This window comes from Danio rerio, chromosome 12 (assembly GCF_052040795.2).
Source record: "Danio rerio strain M-AB ecotype USA chromosome 12, GRCz13ab, whole genome shotgun sequence".
Classification (NCBI taxonomy): domain Eukaryota; kingdom Metazoa; phylum Chordata; class Actinopteri; order Cypriniformes; family Danionidae; genus Danio; species Danio rerio.
The window spans coordinates 45,976,395-46,000,623 of NC_141032.1; the positions used below are offsets into that span (position 1 = coordinate 45,976,395).

The 24,229-nt window shown below is 34.0% G+C and overlaps 1 protein-coding gene across 33 annotated transcripts in view; it reads right to left on the minus strand.

The window, feature by feature from the left end:
* Positions 1-24,229, minus strand: part of LOC147834576 (uncharacterized) — a 108,785-nt gene that overhangs the window by 14,953 nt on the left and 69,603 nt on the right. For 15 of the 33 annotated variants that reach the window (XR_015504615.1, XR_015504613.1, XR_015504623.1 and 12 more), the window contains one exon: positions 23,829-24,001. Coding sequence is in view for 10 of the 33 variants with exons in the window: in XM_087276991.1 (XP_087133117.1) it covers positions 23,829-24,001 (173 nt within the window). In the remaining 23 variants the exon portion in view is untranslated. Of the gene's footprint in view, positions 1-881; positions 984-3,131; positions 3,278-9,715; positions 10,625-21,067; positions 22,155-23,828; positions 24,002-24,229 lie in introns of those variants that run through there. The other 18 variants (XR_015504620.1, XR_015504619.1, XR_015504627.1 and 15 more) reach the window with 13 other exon arrangements.

The following is a 24,229-nucleotide window of genomic DNA, read 5'->3' on the forward strand; positions in this document are numbered from 1 at the left end:
AACTCAAACTTTGTTTTTTTCATAATTTATAAGAAAAAATATTAAATAAAAATAAAACATATTTTATTAAAACATTAAAGACATAGTTCACCCAAATATTTTAATTAATTAATTACATTTATTTATGTGTTTGTTTGTTTGTTTAAAATAAAATAAAAGATAAAAATACATTTTATTAATTTAATTGATTAATTAAATTTATTTTTATCGTAATTTTATTTTGAATTAACCTTAAATAAAATGTTATTTATTTATTTATTTATTTAAGTCTGGTGTAGAGTGGTTCCAGAAAGCAGGTCTGATAAAAACACAAGACAACAAATAAAATAAACAAGTAAATAACAAGGTGAGAATATGGTCAAATCTGAACACATGGTAAAAATCAGGTTGGGCCTTTTTTTTTCTGGATTACTTTTTTAAACTGTCGGTTGGGTTTATGGAAGTGAGTGGGTGCTGGTCAATCTGTGCATTTGAAAACACTTTTGGTTGGGTTTAGGGAAGAAGGAGGGTGGGTCAGTTGATTGGTCAGTCAGTCAGTGGCCTCTGGTGAATTTACGTAGGAACAGCAGGCGCGAGAGAAATTTGAGATCTCAAAAAGCATACACAGCGCCCTCTAGTGGATTTGCGAAAACAAAAACTTTCTCTTCAGAAATGTATATAAGGGTACACTTTCAGAATGAACCTGGTAGGATGCATCGTATTATGGTAGTTCAGCCATGAGTTATGTCAATGATTTGGAAACATTGGGGTCCTGTTGAAATTTTTTTTTGTGTCCCAGATTTAGATCTCAGTCATTAATTTGCCAGTTTCAAAGCAGCGTCAAAGTATTAAACAGAGAAGTAAAGAAATCAATGGAAACTTGAAATAAAAAAAATGCAAACCTGTATTCTTCTTTAAAGCAGTTACTGCTGCAAGACAAAAGTGTCACTCACAACCCAAAAGAGTCGTCCATTGTCAATTTTGCACAGCTCTTGAAAACACTCCTATATAAGAACACTACTTTACAACAACTCAAGATGATTCCATTCACTTATTTTTACTTTTTCCTTTACACACATTTGTGTACAACCGAGGCTTAAAGAAGAACACTATGCATCATATCTGTGCTGAATGACAGGAGACTGTGTGTGTGTGTGTGTGTGTGTGTGTGTGTGTGTGTGTGTGTGTGTGTGTGTGTGTGTGTGTGTGTGTGTGTGTGTGTGTGTGTGTGTGTTTGTGTGCGTGTGTGTGTGTTGGGGGTTCGGACAGGCCTGCAGTCTTGCTGTCACTGGCCCTTAGCCATAAGCAAGGCCAGCCGTCAGCCAAACTAACAGAGGTAAACAATCAGACTTTACCATGTGGAACACAAGGAGAGCTGCCTGTGTGTGCGTGCGTGTGTGTGTGTGTGTGTGTGTGTGTGTGTGTGTGTGTGTGTTGGCGGGATGCTGTTATTGGATTTTATGGCCTTGTCGCCTTTAGTTCCATAAGGGCAGGACCAATTTTTAACCTGGTCACAGTTTCACCATCTATTTTAATTGACCTCTCAACACTGTGATATTACTGGCCGACCTCAGCAACACTGAGAGCTCAGCACAATCTGCTAGAGCGCATGTAAACTGATGAACAAATCCTTCACGTCAGTCTGAGATGTGTCTGAGACGATGCTCATTAAAAGCTATTAAATATCCTGCTGGGTCTGAGATGTCACTAAAATATCAGATTTGTAATGCATGTGTGTTTAGAGTGTGTTATTAAATCATAAAAATAAATGTAACAAATGTAATTTAGGCCATGTTTCAAAAACATCAACAAAACAAAGCAAGAAAATGAAGTCTTAAGGTAATATTTTTTGTGAAAATTAAGCACATTTACATCGGATTTTACGTAACATACTGCACTAAATGTGTAAAAATGACAAAGAAAAAAATCTATGTAAATTATAAATGTTAATTTGACGAGCAAAATGTTATTTATTTATTTAATTATTTTTTTTATTTAATGTTAATTAAAAATTTGAAATAAAATACACAATAAACATACATTTTATTAATTCATTTATTTAAGTGTTTGTTTATTTATTTGTTTATATATATATATATATATATATATATATATATATATATATATATATATATATATATATATATATATGTTTAGTCAAAATTTGAAAAAATAATTACAAGATAAAAAAGCATATTTAAAAAAAAACTTTAAATAGATAGTTCACTCAAATATTTTAACTATTTAATTACATTTATTTATTTATGTGTTTGTTTGTTTGTTTTAATTATATTTATTTATTTATATTTAATGTCAACTCAAAATTAAAAAATAAATTATAAGATAAATAAATTATAAAATAAAAAAACATTTTTTAATTAAAACATAAAAGCCATAGTTCACCCAAATATTTTATGTATTATTTTATCTTATGTATTTATGTGATTGCTTGTTTTTATTATTTTATTCATTTATTTTTATTTATTGTTAACTCAAAATTTGAAAAAAAAAAACTATAGATAAAGAGTAAATCATATTTTAATTAAACTTTAAATAGATATATCACCCATATATTACAATTAATTAATTAAATGTATTTATTTATATGTTTGTTTGTTTTTATTTTTTTATTTAATTTTAATTCAAAATTTTTAATAAAATAAGATAAAAATACATTGTATTGATTTATTAAATCATGTGCTTTTTTTGTTTTTGTCATATTTATTTATTTATTCTTATTAATATTAACTCAAAATTGGAAAAAAAATTATAAGGTAAAAAGATAAAGCATATTTTATTAAAACCTAAATATTTTAATGAATTATTTTTATCTAATAATTTATTTTTTGGTTTAATATTGTTTTATTTAATGTTAATTCAAAATTTGAAATAAAATACAAAATACATTTTATAAATTTAATTAATTATTTTTTTTTATTATATTCATTTATTTACAATTAATGTTAACTCAAAATCTGAAAAAAGTGATAAGATAAAAAACAAAACATATTTTATTAAGACTTACAAGATATTAAATAAATAGTTCACCTAAATATTTAAACTAATTTCATTCAATAAAGCTGGAAACCTGTGATCATAGACTTCCATAGTAATTATAAAAAGTACATTTACTTATGAAAGACGATGCTTACATGTTTCCAGCTTTCTTCAAAATATTCTCTTTTGCTTTTAACAGAAGACTCGGTGGCACGATGACTCAATGGGTAACACTGTCGCCTCACAGCAAGAAGATCACTGGTTCAAGTCTCGACTGGGCCAGCAGGCATTTCTGTGTGGACTGAAGGAAAATGAATGAATGAATGAATGAATGAATACGAACTATTCATTTAAATTTGCTTTCTGCTCTTCATTCACAATATCCCATTCGACTGTATTATGCCTGAGTAACTAATTGTTCGGGCAAATGTTTTTAAATTCAGGCCAACATCAATATAAAAGATGTTCAGGGGTTCAATATGTTGATCAGCTCTAAATAAGTGAACTCATGTCAGTGGATGCTGCAATTACTCGCATTTGGATGCCTTTGTGAATCGCTGGCCAGTGTAAATCTCTAACAGACAGACTGCAATGCTCACGGAGGACAGAGGTCAAGAGCTCCATCAGTTTGACTGGCAAAGCCTTGACAAAGAGCCTCTCCAACAGCTGAGCAAGAAAGAGTGAGACAGAGAGAGAGAGAGAACAGGGCATCCAGGCCTGAAGTCCATCAGTCAGGCAGGCAGTGAAGCACCTCTTCAATCAACCTCCATTTACCAGAGCAGAGCAGAGTTTCCTTCTGCCTCCGTCCTCACTGACACCACAGCTGCCATTTATCCTAACCAGCAGACCGACCACACACACACACACACACACACACACACACACACACACACACACACACACACACACACACACACACACACACACACACGCACACACGCACACACGCACACACACGCACACACACGCACACTCACACACACACACGCACACGCACACGCTCTGTAGTTGTAATTACTGGTGTTTCCTAAAGCGTCACTAAAATGACTGTACATATCCCATTTGTGCAATGAAAATGCAAAATTAAATTGTCGTCTGTCAGGCCATTCACAGTGATTATCACAATGACACACAATTATGATTATTAAGGGAACTATGTTTTTAATCAAATTCAAGTAAAACACCCTCCTACTCAACACAGTGATCCTCCAATCTACGTAAAACACCAGAGACGCTACCGAGGTTCACCTTAGAAAACACTGAAAACCCCTTTAAATGCAATCAGAACATCTTAGTAACTAACTACTGTAATAGTAGTCTAACGTCTTTCGGATGAGATGTTAAACCGAGGTCCTGACTCTCTGTGGTCATTAAAAAAAATCCCATGACACTTTTCGTGAAAGAGCAGGGGTGTAACCCCGGTGTCCTAGCCAAAGTCCCTCTATCAGCCTATACGATCATGGCCTCCCAATCATCCCCTTCCACCGAATTGGCTCTATCACTGTCTCTCCACTCCACCAATAGCTGGTGTGTGGTGAGCGCACTGGTGCCGTTGTCCTGTGGCTGCCGTAGCATCATCCAAGTGGATGCTGCACACTGGTGGTGGTGTGGAGAGACACCCCCCACTCATGATTGTGAAGCGCTTTGGGTGTATGGCCATACACAACAAATGCGCTATATAAATACACACATTACATTACATTACATAGTGCCCTAACAACCACCCACTAATAACAGACCCTAGCAAACATCCAGAAAACACTCCAAACTACACAAAACAGCAAAGAAAGCACCTCACGATGGCCTAGCAATCAAGGATTGATTAAAAATCATCATAGGATTTCTTTAACATGACAATTAATTAGTATTTTGCAGCAGTGCTCCCTAAAAGTTATTTGAATATGTCGTAAAATGCTCTAAATATGATCAAAATGACCAGAGCTTGCCTTAATTTAGTTAACTTCTAATTAAGTTTCTAATTAGACTGATAAAAGTATAGCGTATTCTTGATTTGATCTGAATGATTATGCATTCAAGTCTGCTTATGGAAAGAAAAAAGTTTTGCACGACACATCTGAGACTCATGACCCAGATCCACAGTTATCGATTTTTATTATTTATTTTTTGCGAAGACTTAAAATAAAGCTTAAATAATAACTTGAAGAGCTGATGTCCAAGGCCGTCTCAATCTTTCACAACGCAACGGCATCGGCCTCCCTATTTACATTATGCACGGCAGAATGTAAAAAAAATTTTGCCTAATTTTGGCATATTATTTCTTAAACAAGACAAAAGGTTTTGCTTGTCTAGAAAATGCTTTTTGATTTAAGATTTCTTAGAAACTTCGACTGGAAACAAGACACAAAAATGTAAGTAAGAAAAGCGTATGATGCAGTGTGAATACTTGGTAGCACTCTAGTAACTACCCAAGAATTGAACAAAAAACATCTCAGCAACCACTTTTCTCTGTCTTTGGTTAAAAGTTTAAAGTAGAAAAATCATAATAGAACTCCTTTAACATTATAATTAATTGGTATTTTGTGACTGTGCTCAAACTGATCAAAATGATCTGCTGTAATTTAGTTAACGTCTCATTAAGTTTCTAATTAGACTGATAAAAGTATAGCGTATTCTTGATTTGATCTGAATGATTATGCATTCAAGTCTACTTACGCAAAGAAAAAAGTTTTGCACGACGCATCTGAGATCTACCTGTCACTCATGACCCAGATCCACAGTCATTGGTTTTTTATTTATTTTTATTTTTTTATTATTTGCGAGGACTTAAAATAAAGCTTAAATAATAACTTGAAGAGCTGATGTCCAAGGCCGTCTCAATCTTTCACAATGCAACGGCATCGGCCTCCCTAATTACATTATGCACGGCAGAATGTAAAAAAAATTTTGCCTAATTTTGGCATTTATTTCTTAAACAAGACAAAAGGTTTTGCTTGTCTAGAAAATGCTTTTTGATTTAAGATTTTTTAGAAATTTGGAATAGAAACAAGACACAAAAATGTAAGTAAGAAAAGCGTATGATGCAGTGTGAATACTTGGTAGCACCCTAGTAACTACCCAAGAACTCAAGAAAAAACATCTCAGCAACCACTTTTCTCTGTCTTCGGTTAAAAGTTTAAAGTAGAAAAATCATAATAGAACTCCTTTAACATTATAATTAATTAGTATTTTGCAGCAGTGATCCTTTAAAGAGTATTTGAATATGTTGTAAAATGCTCTAAATATGATCCAAATGACCAGCGTTTGCCATAATTTAGTTAACGTCTCATTAAGTTTCTTATTTGATTGATATAAATATAGTGTATACTTGAACTCTTTGCATTAGCATACACATAAAACACAAATGCTTTTGAAATCCAAATCCTCTAAAGGATTGTAAGTCTGCATTATTTAGGGCAACAGGAGCCGGGAACACTTCCCAAAAGACATTATAATTTGAGCGGCATCTACGCTTATGTTGGTCTGTTTTAATTATTCCTGAAGTCTCCATAATCCTGGACCAGGCCGTATTCTGAGCAGCTGCTGTGGTGGTCATGGAAGAGTGGTGTCATATTCTGAGCTATTGTTTGTTTTCTCCACAAGATGTCACCATTTTCCCCAGTGTTTCTGTTTGTGGTTCATTTGTGTTAATTTGGTTCAGCTGTGTCTTGTTAGACTAGCCTATTTATTCTACCCTCTTGTCTTCACTTGCCACTAGTGGTGGGCAAAGTGAGGCTTCATGAAACACTGAAACAGTCAAAGCAAATGTGTCGAAGCTTCGAAACGTTTCGAAACACCACTCTACAGTGACACCTAGTGGTCATTTTCTTATGTATTGCACTGAAACAGCTGCAGCACATAGCAGTTGAGCAAATTGAGGTATTAAACCCTACTTTGTTGGTGTAAACTTCAATCAATGTAGCGGAGCGGTTAAAGTGTCTGACTAGCATTTGGGGATAGTGGGTTCGAAGCCAGGCAATAACAGCTATTTTGAAATGCTTTAATACCAGTTGGTAATGCTTTGCTCTTGAATCGTTTTGTTTCAACATTTGTCTGATATCGGAATAAACAATTTGTTAATAAATATGTCTTGTTTTGGTCTTAAAACAGGGTTGTTGCTAGATCAGAAACTGTGGCCTGAAGTTATCAAGAATTATTTATATTATTCATAAAATTTCCCATTTATTGTATTTTATTAATGTCTACCCAAACCCTAAACCAAACTATCACAGTACTGTAAAATAATAATTATTGTTTTACAGTGTTACAAAAATGATGCTAAATTGATGGCGTAACTGCAGCTGTATCATATTTAGGCTATACAAATACAGAAACATGATAAAAACTCATAAAACCATGATTTCGGAGTATTTGTAGAAGTCGGGATTCAAACCCAAGAAGTCAACTAATGAATAGCAACATCGTGCACATGCACAGTCCACTAGGCCATATGAAAGGAAATTTTTCCTGACCTTGGCAGCCAAATGGAGATTCGCCAGGTCTCGAAACGCTTCTGAGGTGATCAATGTTTTGAATCGCTTTAGTCACGTGACCAAGTGTTTCGAAACACTTTAGTCACGTGACTTGGGTGCTTCGGATCATGCTTCGGTGCAGTGTTTCGAAACACTTGCGCTTCGGGATCTCGACACTGTGTCGAAACGTCAGTTTCACGTCAGCCATCCCTACTTGCCACTTGGTTTTTGAGTTTGATGTGCTACCACTGTTGCCGTAAGTCCTCTTGTCATTACCTTTTGTATTTTTTGGCTTTTTGGCTATAGTACCAGTTGCTCTACGGAGAACTTTATGTTTGTTAACTGCTTTTCTTTTAGAGTTCCTATGTTTTTGCCTGGCGGCTTTTTCTTGATGATTTTGGATTTCCTTAATAATTGCCTTTGTTTGAACAAGACCTTGTGCCTTAGCAATTGGGTTCATCAACTCTCCCTGTGGCTGATCGTTAAACCACTGGTCTACTATACCAGCGACCCGGGTTCGAGCCTCGGGCTCATCACAAGTGGAGAGCATGAGACTGATTCCTGTAAGACCCCAGTGACAGATGTGTCTTCGCATTGATCCTGAAGGGTCAGCCTATACACCAGCCAGTGACCACTCCCACCTGCAGCTTCTCCAGCATTCTCCAGCCTCCGCACCTAGACTGCAGCTGTGCACAAGATGTTTGCAAGAGGAGAAATGGTCATGTCCAACTGAGCCTGCTTTTTCTTGAGTTTTTTTTTTTTTTTGTCCTTCACATTCGTCAATTGGTGAAGTTTGTTCCTCGCCGCTGTCACCACTGGCTTGCTTGGTTTAGGACTTGTGGAGCTGCGCATGATGGATTTGCTCTTCAGTGTCTGGACATTCAGCGGTGAAAATTAAACCACACTGAACTGAACTGAACTAATCTGAACTTCAACTCTGAAAACTGGACAGTTTCAATTTACTGGAACTTTTATGTCAAGCTGCTTACTCATAATCTACATTGTAAAAGCGCTATAGAAATAAAGATGAATTGAGTTGAATATTAACTACCTAGAACTCCAGAAAAACCATCTGAGCAACCAATATTCTCTGTCTTAGATTAAAAGTGCAAAAGTTGAAAGCGTAAAAATCATAATAGAACTCCTTTAACATTATAATTAATTAGTATTTTGTGACTGTGCTCAAACTGATCTGCTGTAATTTAGTTAACGTCTCATTAAGTTTCTAATTAGACTGATAAAAGTATAGCGTATTCTTGATTTGATCTAAATGATTATGCATGCCTCAAGTCTACTTACGGAAAGAAAAAAGTTTTGCACGACACATCTGAGATCTACCTGTCACTCATGACCCAGATCCACAGTAATTTTTTTTTGCAAGGACTTAAAATAAAGCTTAAATAATAACTTGAAGCGCTGACGTCCAGGGCTGTCTCAATCTTTCACAACGCAACGGCATCGGCCTCCCAAATTACATTATGCATGGCAGCGGAAAGTTAATTTCCACCTCATTCCCATCAACCTGTCAGAGGCCTGACAATTAAAAGCGGCTGGGCTTTAAACATTAATGAGACACGCCAATGACAATGTGCTAGAGGGGGAACCCAAAAGAACAGAGTCTCAGGCCCAGACGCCAGCGCCAATCCCAGACCCGCTTGTCATTTGTACCCAAATATCAATGCTAATCATATTGCGGCGTGTTTTTAAATACACAGAAGAAGTATGTATAATTTACAGTTTCTTATGCCCTCAGAATGAATATTTGATGTCGCTACCTCTCTCTCGTTTTCGTCTTTTTTTTTTTCTCTCCCCCAGAAAAAATGAAGGCGAAATCTCTGAATTTGTCGTCTGGGGGTAGAACTCAGGTGTCTTTGAATGTGTTTGTGCTTTCTTTTGTCAAGCTGCCTTTGAAGAGAGTTTGTGGAGTTGGTAAAAACTTTCCTGACAGAAGCGCAGACCAGACGATGTTGTGAATGTGTGTGATGATCCCGTGTGGAAGGAGCAGGTCTGTGTCGATGTAGCTTGTTGAACGCAGCGCTGAACACTCTTCAAAAACAGTCTGTTAGAGGCACTTCGGCTCTGACCTGGTGTCAGACACACGCTAATGGAATATATAGAGATTTTCCACACAGGATGGGTTTCAAAAAGCATTTGAAAAGAAACACATGTATCAGTGCAAGTTCGCCATTATACGGTACAGCATTTGTTAGAAGATGCAATTGAATCTTTTTTGCATTCTTGGAATTAATGCTATAGTGTTTTAAATAGTATTTTAAACAAAAAAAATATATATTATTAACATATTCACTTGTTCTAAACATGTTTGACTTTCTTTATTCTGCTGAACACAAAAGAAAGTATTTTGAAGAGGTTAAAAACTTGTAACCATTGGTTTCCATAGTATTAGTTAGTTACGATGGAAGTCAATTGAAGTCAAAACTTCGGCTTTGACCAGACACATGCTAATGGATCATGTTGAGGGCTGGACAGAAACTGTTGGTCTACTGGGATTTTCATGCACAACCATCTTTAGGGTTCACAGAGAATAGTCTGAAAAAGAGAAAATATCCAGTGAGCAGCAGTTCTGTTTGCGCAAATGCCTTGATGGTCAGAGGTCAAAGAAGAATGGCTAGACTGGTTCAAGCTGATAGAAAGGTAACAGTAACTTAAATAAGCACTCGTTACAACTGAGGTCTGCAGAAGCGCATCTCTGAACTCACAACACATCCAACTTTGAGGCAGATTGCAATACAGCAGCAGAAGACCACATCGGTAGCCACTCTTGTCAGCTTAGAACAGGAAACTGAGGCTACAATTCACAAAGGCTCACCAAAATTAGACAGTAGAAGATTAGAAAAACGTTGCCTGGTCTTATTAGTCTCGATTTCTTTTGGATGGTCGGGTCAGAATATTGCATCAACAACATGATAGCATGGATCCATCCTGCCATGTATCAATGGTTCAGGCTGGTGGTGGTGGTATAATGGTGTGTAGGATATTTTCTAGGCACACTTTGGGCCCATTAGTACCAATTGAGCATCATGTCAATGCCACAGCCTACCTGGGTATTGTTGCTGACCACGTCCGTCCCTTTATGATCACAGTGTACCTATCTTCTGATGGCTACTTCCAGCAGGATAACACCTCAACAGTCACCAGAGATCAATCCAATAGAGCACCTTTGGGATGTGGTGGAAAGGGAGATTTGCATCGTGGATGTGCAGCCGACAAATATGGAGAAACTGTGTGATGCTAGCATGTCAATATAGAGCAAAATCACTGAGGAATATTTCTAGTACCTTGTTGAATCTATGCCACGAAGGATTAAGATGGCAATTAGAAGGCAAAAGGGGGTCCAACCTGGTACTAGTAAGGTGTACCTAATAAAGTGGCTGGTGAGTTTATAGAGATTTTCTGCACAGAAATATGCAATAGCAATTTTAAGCAAACACGTTTCAGTGCAGCTGTGCCATTACATTCTGTCATAGCATTTGTTAGAACCAAGATGCACCACAATATTTTTCTGCATTCTCAGAATTGTGAAAGTGTTTTTAATGGATAGTTCACCCAAAAATGAAAATTCTGTTATTATGTATGTACCCTCATCAAAATCTAAATAGTTTGCCAAGGGACCAAGCAAAATAATCTTATTTCAAAGTGAAAACAAGATTAATTTACCTTCCCCAATGACGGATTATTTTGCTTGTTTTAATGAAAAACTCACTTAATATTGACAATATTTCTGAAAACAGAAAAATATTTTTTGCTTGTCTAAAAATAACTCTTGATAAAAAAAAAACAAAAAAAACTTTTTGATATTTAGACTAGAAACAAGACAAAAACTCTAAACGAGAAATTTTTTTTTTTTTTAAATTGCAGTGTGAAGGAAAACTTGCCTACCTTAGATGGCCTGAGGGTGAATAAATTAAGCAAAACTATTTTTTAACTAGATCAACAGAAGTAATATGACCCATTTCTGTATCAAATTGTACAGTTGAAGTCAGAAGTATCAGCCCTCCTGAATATTTTCCCCCAATTTCTGTTTAAAGGAAAGAAGATTTTTTGCAACACATTTCAAAACATAATAGTTTTAATAATAATTTAATTATAATAAAAAAATTTATTTGATCTTTGCCACTATTGTAATTTAAAGGTTTAACTATGTTAATTAGGTTAACTAGGCAAGCTTAGGTAATTAGGCAAGTCATTGTATAACAATCAAAAACAAATATTGCTTAAGGGGGCTAATGATAATGACCTTAAAATGCTTTTTAAATAAGATTTAACAGATTTTTTTGACAGTTTACAAACAAAAGTATAAGAGAAAATAACAAATACAAAACATCTATATTATATTATGTTATACCTTAAAATGTTTTTTTAAAAGAATTAAAAACTGCTTTTATTCTAGCCAAAATTAAACAAATTAGACTTTCTCCTAAAGAAAAAAATATTATCAGACATACTGTGAAAGTTTTCTTGCTCTGATAAACATCATTTGGGAAATATTAGAAAAAGAAATCACTAAGGGGCTAATAATTCTGACTTTAACTAATATATACATACATACATACATACATACATACATATATATATATATATATATATATATATATATATATATATATATATATATATATATATATATATATATATATATATAAAATATATATATATATATATATATATATATATATATATATATATATATATATATATATATATATATATATATATACTGAAACAAAAAATATATGATGTGCATAAACAATATATGATGTACATTCATCTTACAAATTAAGCAAACTAAATAATGATAATTTAATAAATTAAAAAATTTTAAAAAGAGAGAAAATGGAAAATATATTAAACCATATAGGCTGCTGCGGTTTTACATTAAGAAATAGTTGTATGCTTGTGCTATATCAGCATTAGTATTTATCTGGAAGGTACTGACTAAAAGTACAAGATGGGCAACCATTTATTACAGTAACTGCTTTAAGTTTTAGAAATTGAACAGGCTCCAAGAATTTAACAAATAAAATTAAAAAAATAAAATAAAACTACTTTTATTCATTTATTCATTTTCTTTTCGGTTTAGTCCCTTTATTAATCAGGGGTCACCACCAATGAACCGCCAACTTATCCAGCATATGTTGTATGCAGGGGATGCCCTTCCAGCTGCAACCCATCTCTGGGAAACATCCACACACACTCATTCACTATGGCCAATCTATGGCCAATTTAGCTTACCTAATTCACCTGTACTGCATGTCTTTGTACTGTGGGGGAAACTACTATGGAGCAATCTCCACACAGAAATGTCAACTGACCCAGCCGAGACTTGAACCAGCGACCTTCTGGCTGTGAGGCGATTGTGCTACCCACTGCACCACATTGACGCTTGCTTTTATTCAAGCCAAAATAAAACAAATAAGACGTTCTCCAGAACAAAAAAAAAAATGACATCGTTTGGGAAATATTTAAAAAACAAAAACACACAGGAGGGCGAATAATTTTGAGTTCAAATGTAAATGTAGTAATCTGGTCAAGATGTAAAGGCATGTAACCTCCAAGTTTAGACTTTAACTCCCAGTGAGGTTCTCCCTCTCTCTCTCTCTCTCTCTCTCATATGACGTGTTAGTGTTCTGCGTGTTCATTTTAGCATCAAAGTGTTAGCCCTCCCGCTCGCCCGCGGCTGGCTCTGTCTCCCTCCTCCCGCTGATGCCGTCTGACTCGTCTGCATTCTCCTGTTTATGAATGATTAATAGATGACAGATCTGTTTTATAGGCACATCATGGGCTGAGCTTTCACCGTGTCACTTTTGACATCGATGCCACAGGGAGGAGAGTCGGCCCAGCCATCGTTCCCCCTCTCTCTCTTTCTCTGTCTCTCTTTTTTTCTCCACCGCTGTGTGACAGTTTAAAGATAAATCATTGAAAGCAATGTCGTTTGCTTCTCAAAACTACATCTCTCATGTCTGAAGAGCCACCAGACAAAGTCGTGACAGAGGAACATGCCGTTTTAGGTGCGACGCAGGTTAGGTTAGGATACTCTGATTTAAAAAAAATATATATACACACATATATATATATATATATATATATATATATATATATATATATATATGTATATATACACATATATATATATATGTATATATACATATATATATATATATATATATATATATATACACATATATATGTGTATATATATATATATATATATATGTATATATATATTTTTTTTAATCAGAGTATGTATATATATATATATATATATATATATATATATATATATATATATATATATATATATATATATATATATATATATATATATATATATACATATATACATATATACACAGTTACAGTAAAAAATTTTCACCCCCCTGTGAATTTTTTTCTTTTTCAAATATTTCCCAAATGATGTTTAACAGAGCAAGGAATGTTTCACAGTATTTTCTATAATATTTTTTCTTCTAAGGAAAGTTTTATTTTGAGGATACCTACATTTTGTAGGATTAAATCATTTAAAATGTAACAAATGCATGTGTTGTTATTTCAAGAGTTCACACTAGTTTGGCATGCTGTCCTGCGAGCTCCTCGAGCCCGGGGCTCCCTCCCATTTGCAGGGCGAGAGGGGAGTTTTAAATCGGGTAGATCTCGAGAACCCCGTGCTGGGTGTGCTGCTGGTGGAATTTGACTATGGTGCTGATTTGGTTTAGTCAGTTTACTTGTGTCTCATGTTTTGGACTGTGGGAGGAAACCGGGGAAAACCCACGCGAGCACGGGGAGAACATGAACTCCACACAGAAATGGCAACTGGCCAGGTAGAGACCCGAACCGGAGGCATTCTTGCTGTGAGACAACAGTGCTAGCCACTGGGCCGCCATGCTGCCCCATAGAGGAAAGAGAGGAGGAGAGTGGGTGGAAAGGGGGGATTCTTCAAGATGAAGATGACTAAGGTAAGATGCTTTGGTTATTTATACTAAGTAGTCTGATTGGTAGTTCGTACATTAGCTTGAATCAGGGCCAGCCGTATCAATCATAAGCACGTGATCCTCTCGAAATTAGTTTATACATGAACTACAATTATTCAGCTCTTTGTTTATTTTAAACTACACAAATCCAAAAAGGAGTCATTTTAAGCAGTTTTTCCTGATGCATGCTTTTGAATAATCATCAACTAACATTGGACAAATCAGCACTCGAGCTACTAAGAATTAAGGAAACTATCATACATGCAGCGCAATAAGGCACAAGATATGTTTGGCATGATTTGTTGATATTTTCAGACCAGCGCAACAATAATTTTCATGTTTTGCACCACGTTGTTTAAATAGAAAATCCGTTTGCGTCACTTTGTGGACTCATGGTCCACATGCTTGTCTAAAAAGGAGGTGAAGGCGCATTGTTGGTGTGTTGCTATTGTGAGGAGCTAAAATAGGCCGCATTATTGACAAGCTGGTCTAAACTCCAGTGCAGAGCGTGTTATTTAAGCACCTATACAGGTCCAAAACGCATACACATTGCTTAAAACACAGGATCTACAGCAATACACAAATATTTTTACATATGAAAGAAATTAAAGGATTAAAATGTTACAAAAACTATAATTTTCTACATAAATACAAAAACCTCTACCACCATGCCATCTTCATGTCGGGGAGCTTTTTCATTTTATTCATGACAACTTGCATTACTACAATGTTATCAGCAGTATTATTTATTATATGCATATTTATTATTGCTGTATGGGGCATAAAAATAGGACGTGTGCTTAGATATAACTTGAACACACTTTATTATTAGTGTTTATTTATTTGTTTGCTGAAAATTAGAGCTAAATTTAGAAAGTTTTAAAACAAATCTTTGCGCTTAACAGACAAAATTAAATATATAGGCTAATGGATGACTTTAATGGAGTGTGTACAACACGGTTTCCTTATCCACAAAAGTAAAGGAGTAAAGTAAAGAGTAAAGTAAAGAGTAAAGTAAAAAGAAAGCAAAGAGGCTGAATGGAGGAGGCTTGTTCTTTATCCTCGCCTGCAGATGGTCTGTTTAACCATTTTCTCGCTAGTGAAGAGTTCACTTTTTCCACTTACAAAGTCTGCCTTGTAAATAGCAAATAGCACCATGGTGTGATGCAATTTTTTTTTTTTTATGCATTTATTCAAAATTAACACAAAATTTTATTTAATTGTGAAATATCTTCTTGGTCTCTACCTAAAGTTCAGTGCATTTTATTCATTTTTTATTTTATTATTTCTGTATTTATTTCTGTATTTATTTATTTATTTATTTGTTTGTTTATTTATTTATTTATTTATTTATACTATTTATGTGACTATAATAACTTTAATAACTATAATAATAATTAAAATTCAGAATGGTTTGGGGTAAATCTTAAAAAAAATAAATAATAAAAATAAATAATAAATAGATAAATAAATAAATAATGCATAAAAATCCACCATTTCTGACATTAAAGCTTATTTAAATATATTTTATTAATATTATTTTGCTTTGCCAAACTATTTCTTCAAGTCAGCATTTCAATAGCCTTGTAGCTGTCATTAACAAATGCATTTATTGTTATTTTTATTTTTTCCAGCATTATTTTTTTAATTTATCATTTTAACTTTTATTATTTTAAACTTTTATAAATTATTGTTTTCATTATTTTTGATTAATGCACATCTTATTTATTTTCTTATTTATTGAATGAGACATATTTTGCATTTTTAACTAGCAATAAATAAAACAGGTTTACTTTTTTTTAATTATTTTTTTTATATTATACAAATATAAATAATTATATACATTAATAATGAATAGATAATAAATTAATAATATAATATTATACATTTATAAAATAAATCAATTCATATTTATATTTGTTTTATAGTTTTTGGAGGTTTTAAATACACTGATAAATAAGTCTACTTTATTAATTTCTCTGTTAACTGCTAGTCGAACTGCATGCTGGGATTGCGGAGAGCCTCTTCCACACATGTCACGAAGTTGACATTAATTAGTAATGCGAAGTGAAAGTAAAGGACGACGACGAAGCAATTAGACACGAAACGTTCAGAAGCGTTTTGATTGAAGGAGCTACATAAGCATGGCCGCGTTTGACAGCGCAGTGTTGATGTGTTCACACCGAGTGGAACGCGCAGACGCTTCATTAGAGGACCAGCCTTCTCTCCAAAGTTACAGCAGTCAAGGGTGCATCGTGTTTTTAATCTCTTTGTTTTTGAGATGAAGTGAATTTGGCAGACCAGGCTATCGGAACATTGCCTCTCTAAGTTACAGTTAGGCTGTCGGGCCCCGCGGGACCTCGCCGTGGCACTGACAGATAATTGCTAATTGTTCGAGGCACAACCTGGCACAATATTGGCTCCGCATACGACCCTTCTGATGCCCAATCTTATTTATTGCATACAGTCATAGGCCACTTTATTAGGTACAGCTACTAATTAGCTACGTTTCCATTTAAAGATGCAAATTAGATGTGCAAAACTGGAATATTGCATAAAAATGCTTGCGAATCAAACAGAGTTTACATCCACAGTACTAAATCATCACTTGCTTATAAAATGGCACCAAATATTAAACATAAAAATGGAATTTGCTGCATAGGAGAAGCCACTGTGGGCCTTTTTTTTCTTATTTAATAAATGAGTTGAACCTCAGAAAAAAAAAAAACACAATGAATGTGTGGTGGCATTTGAAAGACAGTTCAGTAATAATAATAATAATAATAATAATAATAATAATAATAATAATAATAATAATAATAATAATAATATTCCCAGAGATGGGTTGCGGCTGGAAGGGCATCCGCTGCGTAGAAACTTGCTGAATAAGTTGGCAGTTCATTCCGCTGTGGTGACCCCGGATTAATAAAGGGACTAAGTCAACAAGAAAATGAATGAATGAATGAATAACAATAATAACAATAATAATAACAATAATAATAATAGTAATAATAATAATTCTAAATTACTGTGATGACAGACTTTGGCTGAGGGATTGTAGAATGAGCAAAGCAACATTTCATGTTTTACAACGTGTAGAAAATGCTAATTTGAACATTAATACAGTCTCATCCTGCCCATTTTTGTTATCACATGATCTGTTAATACAAAATCACATGACTTATTATTCAGTAAATGTGCTTCCATTGTAGTTCATGCACATTTTTCTTATCTAATGAAAGGTTTATCCTACTTGGTTGAATGTAGAGTTTTTGAAAACTTCCAAAGCATTTTCACAAAATATGTGTCAAACTAAGCCGAAAATCATTTCATTTATTAAAACACAGAGAAAGTTGTGGCCAAATTAAGCTTCAAAATCACCCCAGAGTGATGGTTAATGCAAATATTTAAACAGTCAATCACATGGTAGCAACTCCAGGCATGTGGACGTGGACAAAATGATCTGCTGAAGGTTAAAACTGAGCATCTAAAAGAGCTAGTCAGAGTATTTTAGAAATTGACGATCTTCTAAGATTATCCTGCACAAACATCTCTAGTGCAGAAAATGGTCAAGGAAGAAAAAGACAATATCAAGTGAATGTGGGTGAAAAAGGTCTAGTTGATGCCAAAGATATAATAACACTAACTACAACCAACTGAGATCTGTAGAGGAGCATCTTTGAACACACAACATGCTAAACCTTGAAGCAGATGAGCTACAGCAGCAGAAGAAAAGCACATTCATGTCAGATATAATGTAATGTAATGTGCATTTATTTAAAATATGTACAATAAGGGAATGAATGGTCTGATGGGTCTCGATTTCTGTGCAATATTGTGCATAATTTCTGCATATATGGACACATTTTGTTTTATTTCAACAGTTCAAGATACGGGTAGTGTATTTCTGTATTTCTTTTTTTTTCTAGCCAAGCAAAACTTTTCTCTCCTGACAGACATTTTGGCCACCTAAGCAAGGGCATTGGCCACCTAAGCAAAGGCCAACCAAGTACAGGGAAACACCCGGATAAGTTTCATATTAGGACAATTTACTTCATCCGATTCACCAATAGCATGTCTTTGCTCTGTAGGGGAAACCGAAGCACCAGGAGGACTTAAACCAGCAACCTTCTTGCTGTGAGGCGACAATGCTAACCACTGAGCCACAGTGCTTCCCCTTGGGATGTATTTTGACGAGCAGCCAACAAATCCGAAACACTGTATGATGCTGTAATGTCAACATAAAGCAAAATCTCTAAGGAATTGTCCAGAGTCCAGGAATCAAATCACTCTAGAAACCAAAAGCAGGTCGAATATGGTAGAACGAGGCTGTACCTAATAAAGTGGCCAGCAAGAACTCCATAATAAGGCCACATTTGTTGAATCCTCTTGTATCGTTTGTCCTTTCAAATGTTATTAAAACATGAGATTCTCTGTCCTGATATATTTTTAACTGCGTTAATGCATTTTTGGCTTGTCACCCGCTGACAGCGCCGCCATAGTCTGCGTGGAGCCACCAGGGAAATTTACATGCATTTGAATTTGCGCTGCCAAGCCCTGCCATCTCCCCCTGACAGCCTATTTAGCTGGGTGATAAGTTAATCTGGGTCTCGCTCTGAGGTGCTGCTCTCAGTCCACAATCTGCACTGGGAATCACTATCAACTCCAGCTGCTCAATGCATGCACTGATCGACAACCGCCGGCTCCTGAAATAGACTGTTACCAACAAACAACACAAAAGATGGAATAAGAGGAATCGTGTTGTTTGTGCCGAAACGTCCGGTGGGATTTGGGTGGAAAGACGTGACAGTGTGGAAATTTAACTGAGGGGAGCACATGTGTTTTTTACTTGCACTCAAAACAAATTACTTTCGCTGCTTGTTAAAACTATGCATTTAAAATGATTTAACAACACAATTCTTAAGTTTTTTGGGACAGCTTAATTGTTTTATGTTTAACCTATTTAAATTCGTCAAAAAGATTCAGTTAACTTAAGTGATTTTTGTGGAACCCAGCATTTTTTACTGTTTTGTTGTTTTGTTTTGTTTTGTTTTGTTTTGTTTTGTTTTGTTTTGTTTTGTTTTGTTTTTATTTCGTCCATAAATTACATTGATAACATTGTAACATTGACTAATATTTGAAACATATTTGTTGTTTATTTATTTAGTTATTTATTGATTAATTTAATTATTAAACCAGGAATGTTCCATTCAGATACAATATATTTTCTACAAGGGAGTGTTGGTCAAGACAGGCAGCATAGGACAGAGTTACAAAAACTACAGCACCACATAAACACACAAAAATAAAATAAACCATAATCATTTTTTTAATACGTGTACACTGTTCTAACTTGACAGTCTTTCAAATATTTTTTAATATATTTAAATATAATTTATATTAATAATTATAAAAAATATAATTAATAATAATATATTAAATATAATTTTATAGCGTTAGATGGTTTCATATGTAGTATATCTTAAAGCTCTTTTCATTCATATGGAGCATATTTAAAGAACGCAGATCAAACTAACTCTGTGTGAAAAAATGGCATCATAAGTAAGAGTATACAGTGCTCAGCATATATGAATACACCCCTCAAAAATCTCTCATTTAAATCAATATTTTCCATAGGATGCTTTACAATATTAAATTTGTGCATTTACATTAGATTAGTCAGTACAGAAGCCTTTCCCAATGATGGGTTGTGGCCGGAAGGGCATCTGCTGCATGAAACATATGATGGATAAGTTGGCGGTTCATTCCGCTGTGGGGACCCCAGATTAATAAAGGGACTAAGCTGAAAAAGTAAATGAATGAGTACTGAAGCCAAATATGGAGCTTATCTAACAAAATAACTTACAATAATGGTCCAAATTTATAAGTTAGGGAAAAATTTTAAATAAAATTTTCAAAAATAAAATAAAAATAAAAATAAAATAAAAAAGAGAAACAAAAAACATACCATTTTGATGAAATGTTGTAATTTGTAAAAAAAAAAAAAAAGTCTATTTTGCATGAATTTAAATATATTATCCTTCCATTTTTAAATATGTTTGGTGATTAAAATGTTATTTAAATATATATATATATATATATATATATATATATATATATATATATATATATATATATATATATATATATATATATATATATATATATATCTGTTTAATAAATCTTCTTTTGTTCAAATGCACCTATATATATATATATATATATATATATATATATATATATATATATATATATATATATATATATATATATATATATATATATATATATATATATATATATATATATATATATATATATAGTACCCATATTCACTGTGAAATGGATAAAAATATTCATTTTCAAAATGGGGTGTACTTATTTATGCTGAGCACTGAATCTGTTGATCTGGTATTATAAGTATTTGAGGATTACTCCAACAAACTAGATATACTGCGGTTTTACCAATATTAAATATAATATACAATACAATAAATATAGACATTCATAAATAAATATAGGATATAAATAAAAATAGATATTAGTATGACTTTTTATCATACATTTAGTTTGACTAAAGACAACAAGGGCTATTGATATTGGAAAAATCTGACATTGCGATATTTTGTTTTTCTGCAAAATATATTGTGATATGAATATAATTTCACAAGATGAATTGAACAGCTCTAATTGGAAAGCTTTCATTCATTTAGACAGATTAGGGTGATTGAGTATTTTTCTATGCAGTGCATTTGCATGAATTATTATAAATTACAAGTATATACAAATACAACTGAGCAAATATAAAAGTTTTCTGAAGAGTCTCAGTACTCAGTTACAGCAATTGAACAATCAACCATGAAATAACATGGTCATCATTGCATAAATTATTTCAAAATAATGACATTTGATATTCTTTGATAAATAATTTAATCCTGCTGTATGACTATTGCAAATATACACATTGTGATATTGTTGCTAAAACTAAATATTGTGCAGCCCTACAATTCATATTTTCCAACAGCCATTAAAAATTTACTTCTTTTAAATAATTATTTATTTCAATAATAAACAAATTTTTATTAATTTGATGATAAATATTCTACATATATTTTAGCAACTTTGCAACTGTACTTTGAATCTGTCTGTCAGTTTGTCTGTCTGCCTATCTATCTGTCAGTCAGTCAGTCAGTCAGTCAGTCAGTCAGTCAGTCAGTCAGTCAGTCAGTCAGTCAGTCAGTCAGTCAGTCAGTCAGTCAGTCAGTCAGTCAGTCAGTCCGTCCGTCCGTCCGTCCGTCCGTCTGTCTATTTTACCTACTTATACCTATCTTTAGAGACTGCTGGAAATCTGTAACCATTGACTTATAGTATTTATTTTTCCTTCTATTGAAGTCAGAAATATCTTCAAAAGATCTTCTTTTGTGTCTTGAGTGAGTAAATGTTTTTATTTTCGGCTAAACTATGGCTTTAAATACAGCCCACTGTTATCGTTTTGTCTGTCTATCTCTCCATCAGTCTCCAGACGGCCTGTGCCACCCGATCTGTGGCAGAAAGTGTCCGTTCCCTGTGATCGGGCCGTGGGAACGTATGCAGTGTTGAAAACTGTCAGCGTCAATCTGAATTCACCTCTGAAAGCCCAAAGCCCAGCGGAGAACGCTCTTTCTGAGTGACGTGTCCCGGATGTTGACACATTTCTAATGTCAGGCCACTATATTTACAGCTACAAAACAAGCAAAGGTTTACATGAGCTGAGTGCTTTTCTTCAATTATTGATATCAATTCATTTTTGACATATATATATATATATATATATATATATATATATATATATATATATATATATATATATATATATATATATATATATATATATATATATTTTTTTTTTTTATCTGCAAGTTGAACAGACAAAATGACAGATCAAAAATGTATAAATTAAGCATATTTTCTGCTTATTGTAAACTGAAAATACATGATAATCACCAATTAAATAACTCTTCTTGTATAGAGAGCTAATATTAATTAATATAAATTAGGGCTGCTTGATACTGGAAAAATCAAACATATTTACAGCATTATTTTTGTCATTCTAAGATATATATTGTGATTTATTATTATTATATATATATATTGAATATGGTGACTTGAATACATCGATTTGGAAAGAATTGATCATTTTAGATTGAATGGGATGATTTTGTAGGGGAGTGAATAATGCATAAAATATAATTAACAAATAAAAGCATAGATAAGCACAATAAAGAAAAGTGACCATTAAAATAAACAGAGTTTTATCATTTTCCAATAGTCTAATAGTACTCGGGTAAAGTAACTGAATTATGAAAATAATAACTCTTAATAATTACTAATGGTATGATTTCTTAGGCCTCAAAACACATGCAAATCTGAACTCAACATTATTATAATAGCATTATTATAATCTAGACTCAACATGGCTAATACTGCGATTATTGTGAATGATCACATTGCAATTTCGATATATTGTGCAGCCCTAGTATTAATGCTTGTTTTTTGTATTTAGGAAATGGAATGTAATGAAAATTGACGTAAGATAAGTCCATTTCTGTGTGGAGTTTGTATGTTCTCCGTGTTCGCGTGGGTTTCCTCCGGGTGCTCCAATTTCCCTTACAGTCCAAAGACATGTGGTACAGGTGAATTGAGTAGTGTATGAGAGTGTATGGATGGGTTTTCCAGAGATGGGTTGAGGCTGGAAGGGCATCTGCTGCGTAAAACAAGTGCTAGGTAAGTTGCCGGTTCATTGGCATCGGCATCTGAGCCGAAAAGAAAATGAACAAACAAACGTTAACTAGGCATTTATATGAAATTGCTATTGTGATGCTGGTCTTTAAAATACTTTTTGTGTAAAATTTATCCTTTTTTAAACTTACGAGTTTTTATGATTGTTTATTGGATAATTTCATAGAATGTTTCTTTTTGAAAACAAATTAATTGTATTATTCTGCCCTCTAAACCAGCCTCAAGTCTAATGTGGCCCCTTGGAAAAGTTAATTGCCCACACCTGATCTAGACTCTCCATAAAAAGTGGCATATTATTTCTTAAAACATCACAGTATGGTTCGCTCGTCTAGAATGCATCTTGATTTAAGAATTTTTAGATATTTGGACTAAAAATGAGTAAGAAAAGCGTGTTATGCAGTGTAACTGAACTCTCCCTTTAATAAGAAGAAAATGTGGTGACCTGAGTGACTCTAGAGGGACCGGGTGACCCCATAGAGGTCAAAAAATGCGAGAAAGTGACCTTAAGAATCGAATTTGAAACGTAGAGACGCAACCTGAGACTCTAGTCCCGTCAGCAGCGGCTCCTCGATATCTCTCTTTCACATTTCACGAGGTTAACCAAACACAGACTCACCGTTGCGTTTTTCCGAGCTTGTCAGCGGCGCGCAATTCGACTTCTCCTTTCACAAATGCCGGATAGACAGCAACCCTCATGAGAGGCAGCATTTCATCTTTCCCGGAGTTAAAGTACAATTTGGTTTGGCTTGGCAGAAAGCGGCCGGGTCCGTTTAACACTCCACTGCCCTGCTGAGAGAGACAAGCACATGAAAAGAAATCAATTAGAAGTAACAAGCAAGGCCTTAAACATGGAGTCGTCCGCACAGGCCAGTGAAGAGGAAAAGCAGAGCGAACGGACGGAAAACAAAAAAAGCGCTCGTGTGGCTTTACGCTCAGCTTCTCTCCACTGCACACACCGCCTATTTGTAGCTTCTTTTTTGTACATTGTGCTACACTGTAAAAAAATGCTGGGTTCCA